We start from the raw sequence: 14,821 nt of genomic DNA on the forward strand, positions 1-14,821 counted from the left end.
AAATTAAATCCCCCTTCTATTGAATGCATATGTACAGACGGCGATCAAAGCCAAAATCGACCTCTGTCCTGATCCAGAGCGGGGTAATTTCTTCCATTTTGCTGTTAGTCAGAAACAAAGGCCGAGAGAGTCCCAGTTCTTACTGTGTGCGAGGCTTGCCAGTCCATGGAAAGGGGTAATTTCTTCCATATGTTAATTTTTTTTTTCCAAACATGCATGAACATAGCGCCATGGAAAGGGGTGACTTGGATTGTTGGATTACATGCACAAATTGGATTTTTTTGGCTTTGTGCATGTTTTTTAATTTTTAATTTTATTTTTTTGATATATGTCGATGCTGTGCATGTTCAATTCATTGGTTGATTATCATATAATGGTACGTAGTTGGTATTTTCTTATGTTCAACCTCAAATATATTTAGGTCTGATCTCTAGTACTTGTTGCTGCAAACCCCATTCATAGAATCTGTGCATTTGAGGTTAGTTTTAGGGCTAGATTCTAGGAAATAATTTTGCGAAAAACAAACCTGCGATTCCAACATTGTCCATGCAAGCTTTAAACAATGGCATATCCTACCAACATTTTGTTTTTGTTCTTTCCAAAAATCTAGATGCTTGTTAATATCTGTGTTAGTATGGTTGGTTGCTTGAAACTAGGTGTTCTTTTCAATGATCGTCATGCTTATATTTATTTATTCAAAAGGTTGTCTTTCTAAGCTTGCTTATATTCATTCAGTTTTGATAAATATGCTAATATGTATCCACACCCACTATTAGTTTTGCATCTACAACTTGGTCCCATGTTGTTACTTAGCATGACAAAACCGGGACAAATCAATGCTATGCAATTTATTATGTTATAAATAGAACAGGTTAAGATGTAAATTTTTCCATTAATTAATCTAAACAATAAAAGTTAGGCTGAGTTGAAAATTGAACTGTAGGCAATAAGTTAAACACTGTGAATAGACCAATAGGAGCAAATAAGAGAGTAATGAAATGAGGTTTCTGCAAAGTTCTAGCAGACTAGCACTGAATCATATGGAGGGTGCTCATAAATAATATCATCAGATGTCACTAATAAAATCTTCATGATAGTCAAGAGCTGTTCCTTTCTAGTTTCTTCAAAGTGTGTTGTATGTGAAGTGTTCAAGAGGTTCACAGTACAGCTAGAGAAGTCAAACATGATTCTATAGGCCGATTCTTACTTGTTTTCTAATAACAAGTAAGACTGGAATGTGGATTTCTCTAGAGACTTACAGGACTGGGAAGTGAGTGAAGCTGCTGATTTCAATGCTATCCTTTATGCTTCTAAGATTGATCAGACTAGGGATGATATGCTGCAGTGGACTCATGATTCTAAAAGCAGATTTTCTTTGGAGTTTTCTTACAAGATCTTAACTAGTCTCGGTAATATAACATTTCCCTAGAAATGTATTTGGAAAGCTAAAGTGCCCAGTAAAGTTGCTTTTTTTGGTTGGTTGGTGTCGCTTGAGAAAGTTTTAACTACCGATAATGGAAGGAAAAGGGGCTTTTATGTGATGGACTGGTGCACCATGTGTAAAAATGATGGTGAATCTGTCAACCATTTGTTTCTTCATTGTGAAATGGCAACGGCTTTGTGGAAAGAGTTATTCGACAAGGTAGGTATCGTTTGGGTCATGCCTTTTCAAGTGGTGGATTTTTTGGTTTGCTGGCAAGGAGCAACTGGAAGTAGGCGAAGTATAGAGGAGTGGAGAATGATCCCCCTGTGCTTATTCTGGTGTCAATGGCTTGAGAGAAATGGGAGGTGTTTTGAAGATCGTGAACGCACAAGGATGGAACTTAGGGACTTTTCCCTCAACACTTTAACCTTTTGGGCGAATCATCTTTTAAGGGATATCAACATTTGTAATGTTTTTCTTTAGTTCTATTTCTGCTTTAGATTGTACTTAGGTTTATTCTCTTGTATACTACCCGTGTACTTGGGCTATGCCTATTTACTATGAATAAACATCCATATTATCTATCAAAAAAAAAAAGAAATTAGTTAGTTAGTTGGAAAATGTTCAACAGAGTTTTTTCCAGCTAGACATTTTTGGATGCCATATGAGTTTTGGAAAAGGGATGACAAATTACCCTTTCGATTGCTCTATGTTCATGATCACTAATATGATGTAGAAGAGTCTTTGAATCATTTATAAGAACTTAGATAAGCAAAAGAGTACTCACTTTTGCATCATGCATTTAGAAGCCAACATTTTAGTTTTTATCAAATAGGCGAATATAGCATAGCATTTTTTGAGTTTTTTTTTTTTAAGAGTAGGTTACACATTTATTACTTGCAAATATTGCATGCTTTAAGTACTCAATGGCAGTTTGTAATACTGTAAATAGTTACATTGGCAACATTTCACGAGTTTTGAGTAAAAAACTACCTGGCTAAAGTAAATCTCTTTGCTAAAATTTAGTGCACATGTATTAAATATGTATTAAATAAAAAAAAATAAGTAAATTTTTATTCTCTTATATAATTATTATAAACTAAAGTAAAAGTGCAAAACTGACAACTCCATTTTTGGATCAAGATGTATGGGGGTTCTTCCTTTAACTTGTTTAAATGAGCATCCGGCTGATTGTTAAATCTATTCTTCCCAAACATTTTTAACCCACACCAAAAGAATAGATCATACATCAAAGCTATTTATGTCGAGCAACTTTGTCTCAAACTTTACATAGCAAAGATATGATGCATATCGCTAACATATGATTTGGCCCTAATAAAGGAACTTCCTCGATTGGCAATTCCGCTAAGATAGGTCTCCACGAGCAACCATTGCCTGCAAAGTCAAGAAAACTAGTTCTGTTGCATTAGGAAGGATGATATTGATTGAAGATCACAAAAAGATTCTTTCAGATCAATAATATGTTTCCTCCTATCAAAATTAAAAAAAAAAAAAAAAGATTTGTCAAAAAGATTGCTAATTTACAAACAGTGAGTACAAGCATGTTATTTTTATGGTTTCCTTTTTTTTTTTTTTTTTTGCTGGGGGGGGGGGGTGTGGTGACCATATAAATGATATTTCTGTCTATGCTATTATAAAAAATTCTGGCCATAAATTCTGTCCTGATTTTTTTTGTACTTATATAATCATTTGGTTTTAATTCTTTGAGAATATTAAGCAGGCAATGAACTTAATTCAAAACTTCCACAACAGTATAATCTGAGATTAGGGATCACCTGTGAAACACTTCTTAACTTTTAACAACCGAGAAACACCTGCAGTATAATATGTGCACTAAGATTGTTTTAATAATTGGTTGCTTAGGCCCTGTCTCTTTCTTGGAAATAATTGTGTGTTTCGATTTGCTGTAGGTTTGAATTTGCAGCAGATTGCCATTGTGCAGCAATAGCCTGTCTAACATCACGCACATCCTGCCACGACTGTCGTTGCTAAATAGGTAACTATGATTTTGTATTTTTGTTTTACTTTCTGTCTTGATTTGCTGTGAGTGGCAGAAAAGTACAAGAACTTTATCGCTGAAATCCTAGGCTCTAAACCAGTGGACTTTGTATGGACTTTTTGGGTTTAAAGACTACCATGTATAAAGCGAAACATCCACTTCATTCAAAATGTTTTTGTATTGTCTGTCTTCCATGTTTAAAGCAGTATTTTGACTCTTACATATACTTCTAAAACATTAACGACCAATACAATGTTTACACTTATATATATGGCCTGTCTTTTTAGCTTGTTTTTCTCCTATGAATTCTTTGTACAATGTGGGATATTGATTGACTACCCTTTAATTAATTCTCGTATGACATATATATGGAATAAACAGTGTGGAATAAATGGAGCTTTTCTAACCAAAAGAAAGTTGCTCAATTCACTTTTTCATGCTTTAAGAATCTATTTTCCTGACATGCCCTAGAAGCTGAAGTTTGATTGCAATTGTCCATGAGTTATGTTGATTTTGTTATTATTTGTGATCGTAAGTTAATTTTAACATGTGCAGACTTCTGTGGCATTTATTAGCCTTGTTATTGCAGCCGTCCCAACACTATATGTAAGTTGAGTGGTGTTTTGTTTAAACTCATAATATCTTTGTATTGCATGCCCCAACATTATATATTAAGATAACATTATTCATCTCACTTATGACAATTGTGACTGCCCTTTCTTTTGTGTTTAAAATTTTAGCATGTGCAGATTTAAGTGACTTGGACATTACGGTCACTACCCATTTATTTGAAATCTTCCAGCCTTTTTTTTTTCCTTGATGTTTCCTTTATGGGCCGGTAATGGGACAAAGTTTTTTGCATTTTTGCCTTGTTGGACCTAAAATAAGTGACAAAGTGCTTATTTCATAACCAATTGTGAAATTCTCTTGCCCTTTCAGCTAATCGCTAAAGGTTAAATCTGAACTATCAGATGTAATTTCCCAATGGAAGGGGACTGATATGTTCTATTATGCACATTCTCCTATTTTGGTAGTGCCTAAATCCAAAGTTAAAAAGTAGGCAAAGCTTCCTGGGACATACCTTGAAATGGTTATTTTTAATTGTTTATGGAAGTATGATTAACATTCTGCTTGTTGGTTTTGTTGAACTGATGGATGATAATAAAGAGCAATGCTAGGGACAAGCCATCTTGTGAAAACTGCTTTTCAGTTGCTAGATTGGTGTACTTGATTAGAAGTTGGTTATATTCCTGAGGTTAATGTCATTTAACCTTCTTTTGACATTAGTGCTGATAAGAGAGGCAGGCCAAGGGCCACATGAGCTGTGACGCCCCCAAATTCCGTTTGGGATCAGACGGACATTTGAAGCGTCGAGACATGCAACACAAGGTTACCTGCCCCCGTTCATGACATATAAGATGCAATAATCCTAACATGCATCTAACATTATGCAATATTCGCAGCGGATAATTTTTTTCTTTAGCAATACTATGCACCAAACTGAAAATATCCCAATACTTAAAACATACTTCATACATAAAGATCCATTGAATAACTAAGATCACAGCACTATTCCAAAATAGTTATGATCCAATAGTACTGGAGATGCAACTCCATCGTACAAGTAGTAATTTAACTACTATATTAACATTAACGACGCACCGTCGTTCAATCGACTGTGTCTAGTTGGTCAGCTCCTGATCCTCCTTCAGGTCCTGTAACAAGATCTACCATTCGGGGGGAATGGTAGTTGGGACTACCAAAGTGAGATTTGATTACAAATCTCAGCAAGTTAACAAAAAACTTCCATACAGACTAATGATGCATGTATGACAGTAAAAGCATAAATGCATAATCAAATTCATAAGTAATTAAAGCATAACTTAGCGTACAACATAGCATAATTGACATAGCTTAAATTGAATCATGAACTGAACTTGACTTGACATGAACTTGATCTGAAACTTCACTTAGCATGAACTTGCTCTGAAACTTGAATTAACATGAAAAATACATACTCCACAGTTGTTGTGGCCCCATGTATTCTACGTGCAAATACATACTCCACAGTTGTTGTGGTCCCATGTATTCTACACAAACTTGACTTAACATTAAAAATACATACTCCACAGTTGTTGTGGCCCCATGTATTCTACACATCACTATGCAGTTAAATACATACTCCACAGTTGTTGTGGCCCCATGTATTCTACATAAACTTGACTTAACATGAAAAATACATACTCCACAGTTGTTGTGGCCCCATGTATTCTACGTGTAAATACATACTCCACAGTTGTTGTGGCCCCATGTATTCTACATAAACTTGACTTAACATGAAAAATACATACTCCACAGTTGTTGTGACCCTATGTATTCTACGTGTAAATACATACTCCACAGTTGTTGTGGCCCCATGTATTCTACATAAAGTTGACTTGAACATAACTTGAAATACATGACCAACTTGAGAGAGAAACATTTCGTAACATGGCATAACATATAATAGACAACATATTTAACATGACATACTTCCAACAGTGAATATTACATGACTTTACATACATGTAATAGATGGCATACTTAGCATGACGTACTTGTAAGGTACAGTAATACATGACAGAATATATTATGTAACAGATAAAAATTTGATGACAGAATAAATTCTGTATAATAGACAATTACGTGATAACTTGGCATGGCATGACATATATGATAACATACATACATACACTGTAGTTCCTCTACTTAGCACACATACATAGTAGACTGCTAGTAAGTTAAAAGCTAACTTACCTCGATCTCCGCGTTTCTTATAAAACTTCAAATGCGATCACGAGGAACTGTAATTAGTGATTCTAAAAGTTAGAACTAAATCACTAATAATTTGAAATATGGAAAATAATAACTTAAAGAGTAAAATTTTCATTTTACTCTCTACATGTGGGAAAATGACCGTTTTACCCATAACTTAAGGATTTTGCATACTAACTCCAAAAGTTTCCAAAATTTACATTCCTCATATAAATTTTGTCCTAAACTTAAATATCAACTCAGAAAAATTTAAAACAAAACAAAACTATGGAAAACACACTATGGCCGAAACATCCATAGGCCATTTCCCTTGATTTTTGTTGCAATTCCTTCCAACTTCAAAACTCATGCTTAAACCAAAATTTTGCAACAAATATCTTCCAATTCTAAGTTCAAAACCATACTTAAAACATCCATTTAGAAAAAGCTAATAATTAACACCAAACTTTTTTATAAAAAGATCTAAGCACTTGAATCATAAATTTTGACCTTAAATCAAAATATCTCCAAGAATTTCAAAAATCAAATCTTACTTCTAACATATTCATAATATCATCCTAACATCAACCATGCTTTAAATCATCAATCTAAAGTCACCAAAATCACAAAATAACATTTGGAGTTTTTGGTTTTACACTTAGTCCAAAAACAGAAACTTTTTCCTCAACTAGTTTTGATAAATCTCTTGATCTATGACTTATAATTATATGATCTTCAAACCAAACCATCACATGGTTTAAAAAGATGTCCTAAAACATATATAAGCTTCTAATTCAAGATCACATGGTTAGAAATTAACCAAAACATAAATTTAGCCAAGAATATCCACACTTTGGCTTATTTGAACATCTCTTTGCATAAAATTTCATATCTTTGAAACTAACATCAAATATCTTCAAAATAATAATATAACATGTATATAAGATACTTATCATCCTCCAATAAAATTATTAAAGTCATTAGAATAGGTTTAGACCACCAAAGAGTTAAACTTTCTCAAAACAGAAACTGTTTTTCCTCTTCCAGTTTCTAAGTTTCTAAATCTAAGAAAATCTTTCATCAAAACCTTTAATCATGCAAAATCCTCAACCAATAGTCATATATACATGTTAACAATACTCCATAAAAATTTCGGACCAATATCTATCCATTAGCTTGGTCAAAAACTCCAAACTATAACATACTCTCCAGATTCACGCCCAGAATGACCTTTCCATGGTTAAAAATACTTTTGACCGACCAAATTACCATGGAATGATACGAAAAATACATCTACGGAAACTAGACTCAAAGAGGAACAACTTATATGAAGGAGACTTTATGATAAAACACTTACAAAAGCTTCGAAATGGGTGTGCAAAAGAACTCCTAAAAGCTGTCCGAGAGAGAGTGTTTGGTATTCTTTCAATGGAAAGCATAAATGAAGATAATTTCGTGGGGAGGGGTGGCTGGAGATACTTGTGGATAAGATATGGAAGAGATGAGGCTGGAGTGAGAGTTAAGTGTAGGACTCTCTTACCCAAAGTGAGAGTTAAGTGTAGGACTCTCTTACCGGAATGAGAGTGGAGTGTAGGACTCTCTTACCTAATAATATCTACAAAAATCAACTCAAGATATTTTTACCCAATAATATCCACGAAATTAGCTTAAAATATTTTCTAAATGTGGAGTAGACTTGGAAGAGTAAGGTGGTTAAAATCTTTCCATGTGTATTTTAAATCTATGTTCTTAAGATATTTTCCAAATGTGTATTTTGCTTAGGTGTCATGATCTCACACCTTGATTTCCTTCACAATTCCATCTAATGGTTTCTCTTTGTACTAAGTATCTAATACTATTTATTATGTGTGGTTAAGATCTTGCCAAGTATCCAAATAAAATTTCGCTAACCTAATTTGGACATTTCACACTGTGATTTTTGAAAACACTGCGTTTAGTACGTTTACCGAGATTACTATTCACTCCAAAAATAAACGTAATAAACTTAGTACTGAAAAATCCTAAATATTCAATTAAGCCTAGTGGTGTAGACTATAATGTATTCTGACACTTCTAACTATCTCAAATAATTAAAATCGCATTTCTGGCACCATAGTGAGTGATAACACTAACTATGTTGACAGGCTAAAACCTATGCGATTAGTCGATTCGTGTAAACTTACGGAATTTTCACGAGATTCTTAAGGTCAAAAGAAATTCCACAATTGAATTTCTAGCGGGTTGTTACATGAGCAGTTTGACATTTGTGTTTGTAGTTGAGTTATTGACCAGCTAACTCAAGAAGAAATTAAAGGGTTGACCAGATTAGGGTTTTTTTGATTTTTTTTAACATCAACTGAAATTTACAGATTGATAATTATAAAAATGTTACAACTATAAATAAATAAATTTACAAATTGCTATAAATTTGTGTGCTTAAAAATAATTTTATAATTTAACATATATTAATATGATTATAAATTTGTTTTTATAGAATTTTTTTTACTATAAAAATCCTGATTGCATTAATTTTAGATGAAAATAATTAAAGGGTTGTCAACTTGAGCGTTCATTAATTAATGTCCATTAAAAACAGAAGGAAAGTTGTAGCATTAGTAGCAGTAATTAGTTAAGACTTGCACAGCATTGATGTGAATAGATATAGGGATGGGGGTACTGGAGGGCCTGAGGCAGGCGGCTCGCCTAGCTGTACATACTTAAAATCGTGTCAACACAGACAAAGACTGCCCCTTTGCTTTGCTTGCTTGCTTGCTTGCTTTCTTTAATGTGATCAGAGTCCAAAATCGAAAAACAAAGCATTAAAAATAATGCAGAAGTAAAAACCAAGTAATTGCATTTAGAGCAGGAGAAGAGGAGGAGAGGTCCGCTTCTATAAAGTAATAGTGTTTTGGTCTAGATATATAGGCTGGCCTCCCTAAGTACTTAAAGCTTAAGCTTTTTGTCTATGTCTATGCAAGCTAAGAGTAGCAGCTAGACAGCTACATCCATCTTTTATAGCTAAAAGCTATTGTGTTTGTGGGTGATGTTCTCTAGGAAGCTGGAAGATAATTGATCCTCATGAGTCATGCAAGGCTGCAAGCTACCTTCTCCTCCTTCTCTTCGTCTCCTCCCCGGCTAGCTCTCTAGCATTTAAAGACCTTAGAAACTTCTTTATCTTTTTCTTTGAGATTTTTTTATATATATAATAAATGCAGCCCGTACCATCATAAAGCTCTAAATTATTGACACAACGAATGTGTGTAGCCGCCTGTTTGTTTCCAACAACCCCAACAGTCCAACACCCATTATCATTTACCAGCTGAATCCCATAAAACAAATTTATACTCCTTTTCCTTTTGATCAGAACAAAGCTATTTTACTGTTCGTTGTAATATTGTTGTACAGTGCATGCCATGTTTGTACTATACTCAAGTTTATTAAATACGTTATAGCTTTGCTTATATTTAATGCATTGCCCTTAGTTAGGGTGGAAAAAAGTACAATTAAATGCCTTGCTCCTTTACTTTTTGTTGGGAAAGTCCATGCTTGAATTTGTACAACTTCTTGGACATTATTGCTTACAACAAGCCCAGAAGTAGAAACATAAATTTTTAGTCTGGGGTAAGCCATGAAAGATGTGAGTGTGCCTGAAAGATCTTCTTCAGGTACATCTATGTTTACACATCCAATTACAACAATGAACCAAAGAATACTAGAAACCCCCTTTGATATACCAGTTATCCCCCAAAAATGCTTAGACTTCAAGTTAAACATTTATTCTCCATTCATGAGGTCCATGCTATGTTCGTTTAGGGATCCAATTGGTAACTAAATTTAATCACTCAATCAAGATTGTGATACCATCGGGTGTGAGGCTTCTCTTATACTTGATGAAGCTTTGTACAACTGCGCATAACCTCACTCATTCCACTAACTCAACTGTGGACTCATAGATACTTGTAACATACACACCTTTCTCGTATGAGCAAAGCTTTCAATAGATACACTTGCTAGACATATGAGGATGAATTCTACATTTCTTCATGTACTATACCCCTCATGCAATTGCATGATGTGCCCAAAGGTCATATATTTTGCCTTCATTTTTCCATGTTTGTCAAACGGTACTTCATCAACTACCTGAATATCATGGTCTCTGTTTGTCTAACTCTATTCCTCACCCACTTTTTTTAGATGGACAAAAGTTGGATGAATGAGCCCTATAGACTATTATCACCTACATACGCCGAAGGGGTTAAAAATTTCCTGACACAAGCACAAATTCATGCAAGTGGAAGGAATCGCATTCGGTGTCCATGCCGTACATGCCTTAACAATCTGTGGCTGCCTATATTTGAGGTGGAAACCCATTTGTTCATGAAAGGGATCAATCCAAATTACACACAATGGATATTTCATGGGGAGGAGGATACAACACAATACGTCAGTGACGACGATATCTCGAATGAGGTTATACCCGAAGATGATTACATCGATGACATGCAGCAGATGTTGGATGACATGCATGCAGGCACCTTTGTTGATGTGCCACAAGAGAACACTAGATCATCAAATAGGCCACCAATTCCTGAAGATTCACCAGGAACGTCTTTTGACAAGCTACTGGAGGATGCCCGACGTCCTCTTTTTGACGGGTGTACAACATTTACAAAGTTGTCGTTCATTATGAAGTTATTACACATCAAATCTATCGGTGGATGGTCAATTAGATCATTTGACATGCTCCTTGATCTGTTGCGGTCTTCCTTTCCTAATGCGCTCTTACCATAATCATATGAGGAGTCAAAGTCTTTGGAGCGCGGGTTGGGTTTCAATTACCATAAAATCCATGCGTGCCCCAACAACTGCATCTTATTCTCGAAGGAATATGCCACACTTAATGAATGCCCTGTATTTAAGGCTTCGAGGTGGATGCCAAATACACACGGATCACGCGTCATACCTCAAAAAGTGTTGTGCCATTTTTCGTTGAAACCGAGATTGCAGCGTCTTTTTATGTCTGCGAAGATAGCAGGTGATATGAGATGGCATAAAGAGCATCGGGCAATAGAAGATAGTAGTATGAGACATCCGGCTGACTCTGAGTCTTGGAAGAAATTTGATGAACATCATAGTTGGTTCGCTGCGGATCCTCGTAATGTTAGGCTCGAACTAGCAAGTGACGGCTTCACTCCCTTCAACAACTTGGCTAAACCTCATAGCATTTGGCCTGTGATTCTTGTCCCGTAGAACTTGCCGCCATGGTCATGCATGAAAGACCAATTCTTTATAACATCTCTGATTATTCCAGGGCCAAGGTCACCAGGGAATGAGATCGATGTTTACTTGCAACCATTGCTGAATGAGTTGCTTGAACTCTGGAAATATGGGGTACCTACATATGATGCCTCAAGTAAGGAGACGTTTACACTGCATGCTACATTGTTGTGGACAATCAATGACTTTCCTGCCTACGGGGAATCTCTCTGGCTGGTCAACAAAGGGAAAATTAGCTTGTCCGTCTTGTAATGCTGACACAGACTCCAATTGGTTGAAATATGGCCGAAAACATTGTTATATGGGACACCCGCGTTTCTTACAGCCAGATCACATGTGGAGAAGGAGGAAAGGGTTGTTCAACGGTAAAGAAGATCATCGCATGCCACCAAGGGATATGGGAGGATACGATATTCTAACTCAATTGCAGATGATTGGGGATGTGACGTTTGGCAAATCTCTTAGGAAGAGAAAACGTACTGCCGAAGAGCTGAATTGGACAAAGTGCAGCAACTTCTTCACGTTACCTTACTGGTCAACACTTCGACTTTGGCATAATTTAGATGTTATGCATATTGAGAAGAATATTACTGAGAACGTCTTATTCACTTTAATGAACAGTTCAGGAAAAACTAAGGATAATATCAATTCAAGGCGTGACCTGGAGTTATTGGGCTATAGAAAAGAATTACATTTGAGGCGTGAAGGTGATCATGTAACAATGTCGCATGCACTGTACACATTACATGGAGATGAAAGGAAGAAGTTATGTGAGTGGCTACGCGATATCAAATTTCCAGATGGGTTCTCTTCAAATATCTCGAACTGTGTTTCTACACATGATTGCAAAATCACTGGGTTGAAAAGCCACGACTGTCATGTTTTCCTTCAAAGACTACTCCCAATTGCTGCAGAGGGGTTTTTAAGAAGTGACATTGCCTTGGCTTTGACTGAACTTAGCACTTTCTTCAAAGAGTTATGCGCTCGCACACTGGATGTGAATTGCCTATCCCAGCTCCAAACTGGAGATAGTCACCATTCTATGCAAACTGGAGATGATATTCCCTCCCTCCTTTTTCGATGTCATAGTCCATCTAGCTGTCCATTTGCCCCGTGAGGCTATACTTGGGGGTCCAGTACAATATAGGTGGATGTACCCATTTGAGAGATATCTAGCCAAATTCAAGCGGTATGTTAAGAATAAGGCCCGACCAGAAGGTTCAATAGCCGAGGCCTACATTCACACTGAATGCCTGACATTTTGCTCCATATACCTCCAAGATGTTGAGACGAAGTTCAATCGAGCGGACCGCAACATTGATGCTGATGAAGAGGAAACTATAGATGGATTCCGAATTTTTAACCAGAAAGTTCATCCTTTGGGTATAGCTTCCAATGTGCAATTAGAAGATAAACTCTTTAAGGCAGCCATGTGGTATGTGCTCAACAATTGTCCGGAGATTGGACCCTATATACAGTAAGCATCAATCTCTTTACTGCAAAATCTACTTCCATTCAAACTTAACAAGTTTTTATATATGCATGCCCATAATGACAAATGACATGCGTTGCAATTATGTGCTCCAAATGTAGGGAACACTACGAGAAATGTAGGGTGCAACACCCAAACAGCATCGTGAGCACGCATCAAACCGAGTTTGCAACTGGTTCAAGCACTGTATAAGTTCTCCTCCATACTTATCTATGTTGACATTATAAATTTATTTGACATGTTTTGGAATTATGAAAAAAATAAAAACTTGTAAATCTTCAACAATATTGGTATAGATCCAAGAACATCGTACCAAGAACCCACTTGAAGTGTCTGCTGATCTGTATGCGTTGGCTTGCGGGCCTGACCGTTGGGTTGCATCATATGATGCCTGCATAATAAATGGAAAGCGGTTTCATACGAAGGATCGTGAACTTCGCCAGCGCACACAAAATTCTGGGGATTTGGTAACTGGGGACGAGTCCACAAATAACGCAGACTTTTACGGTTGTCTTAAAAATATCATAGAGTTACGCTACATGGAGTGGCGTCGGGTGTACCTATTTGAATGTGATTGGTTTGACGTTGGTGATCGAAAACGAGGGGTACGGGTGGATGACCATATGATTAGTGTCAACATGAGCAGGACTTGGTATAAGGATGAACCGTTCGTGTTGGCAAGTCAGGCTGATCAATGTTTCTAAATAAGAGATTTAAGGGTGAAAGGGAAATGGGGTGTTGTGTAGAACTATACAAATAGGAATGTATACAACATTCCGTCCATGTCGAGGAGTAACGCAGATATTAATTATGGCGAATCAAGTACCCATGAGGCCGATCAAGAAAATGAGTCATCATATTATTATGAACCAGTGCAGTGTGATAACTCTGATCCAGTGTCAACTCCACTAGATCGGCTTGATATACCACCTAGTCATATTGATGCATGGGAAGTCATGCATGTAGATGGTCAATGCATAGATTCATCTGACTTTATTAATGATGACATGATGAATTCTGCCTCTGAAGATGCGTGTAGTAAGGGGGAATATTCAGATGAGGAGGACCTATCCACAGACGATGATGTTGGGTCAGATTTATAAAATATGCCAAGAACTTCTTTGCATTAAGGTTGGTACAACAGATTAAACCCATTAAGTATGAAATAAATTTTTTGATTAATTTTTTTTTTATCCACATTAAGTATACTTTTTGATTTCTATGACTGAACTAATATGTAGAATATCACTTCGATGTTTTTATATTCTTATTTGCTCTAAATTTGTTTGACTTATGATGTGTATTTCTATAATTATGCTTGATTAGGTGAGGGGAAAACAATACTACGTCGAATTAAGGGAAAACCACTGCACATACAAGTTTTGGTCAGAATTGCTTTCTCTTACGAGACCAATTTATCATGCAATCCCATCTTCAAGCTGGCGCCATGAGGAGCGCTATTCATTATCAAGGTATATAATTTAGACTAATCTCTTCATGGCCTTTCTAATTATATGTGTATCATAATGCAAGGGTTAGTCTACTAAGATACTATTGAAATTGGTAGATAATTGATCTTATTTCGAACCACTCTCGTATTACTTTCAGATTTTTTCATGGAATGGACCTAACGTTTGTTAAAATTATTTTGTAATAATACACACGCAGGTGACCGAGCGGGACCCAGTTCTAGAGGCAGAGGGAGGCTGCGAGGTATTCGTGCTAGGCGCCATGTACCGTACTCGGCTCGCCACAACCGACCAAGGGGAGCAAAAATTGCCTAATATCACAGCTTTGAGGAGTGTAATCAATCCTC

At 36.1% G+C, this 14,821-nt stretch overlaps 1 protein-coding gene across 1 annotated transcript; it reads left to right on the plus strand.

The window, feature by feature from the left end:
- Positions 1 to 11,694: 11,694 nt before the first annotated feature.
- Positions 11,695 to 13,709, plus strand: LOC122298423. Its single transcript, XM_043108188.1, has 4 exons — positions 11,695 to 12,595; positions 12,795 to 12,990; positions 13,107 to 13,191; positions 13,302 to 13,709. Exons 1-4 carry the CDS (start codon positions 11,695 to 11,697, stop codon positions 13,707 to 13,709), a joined length of 1,590 nt encoding a protein of 529 aa, XP_042964122.1.
- Positions 13,710 to 14,821: the final 1,112 nt, after the last annotated feature.

The sequence above is a fragment of the Carya illinoinensis genome, chromosome 1, assembly GCF_018687715.1.
Source record: "Carya illinoinensis cultivar Pawnee chromosome 1, C.illinoinensisPawnee_v1, whole genome shotgun sequence".
Taxonomy (NCBI): Eukaryota; Viridiplantae; Streptophyta; class Magnoliopsida; order Fagales; family Juglandaceae; genus Carya; species Carya illinoinensis.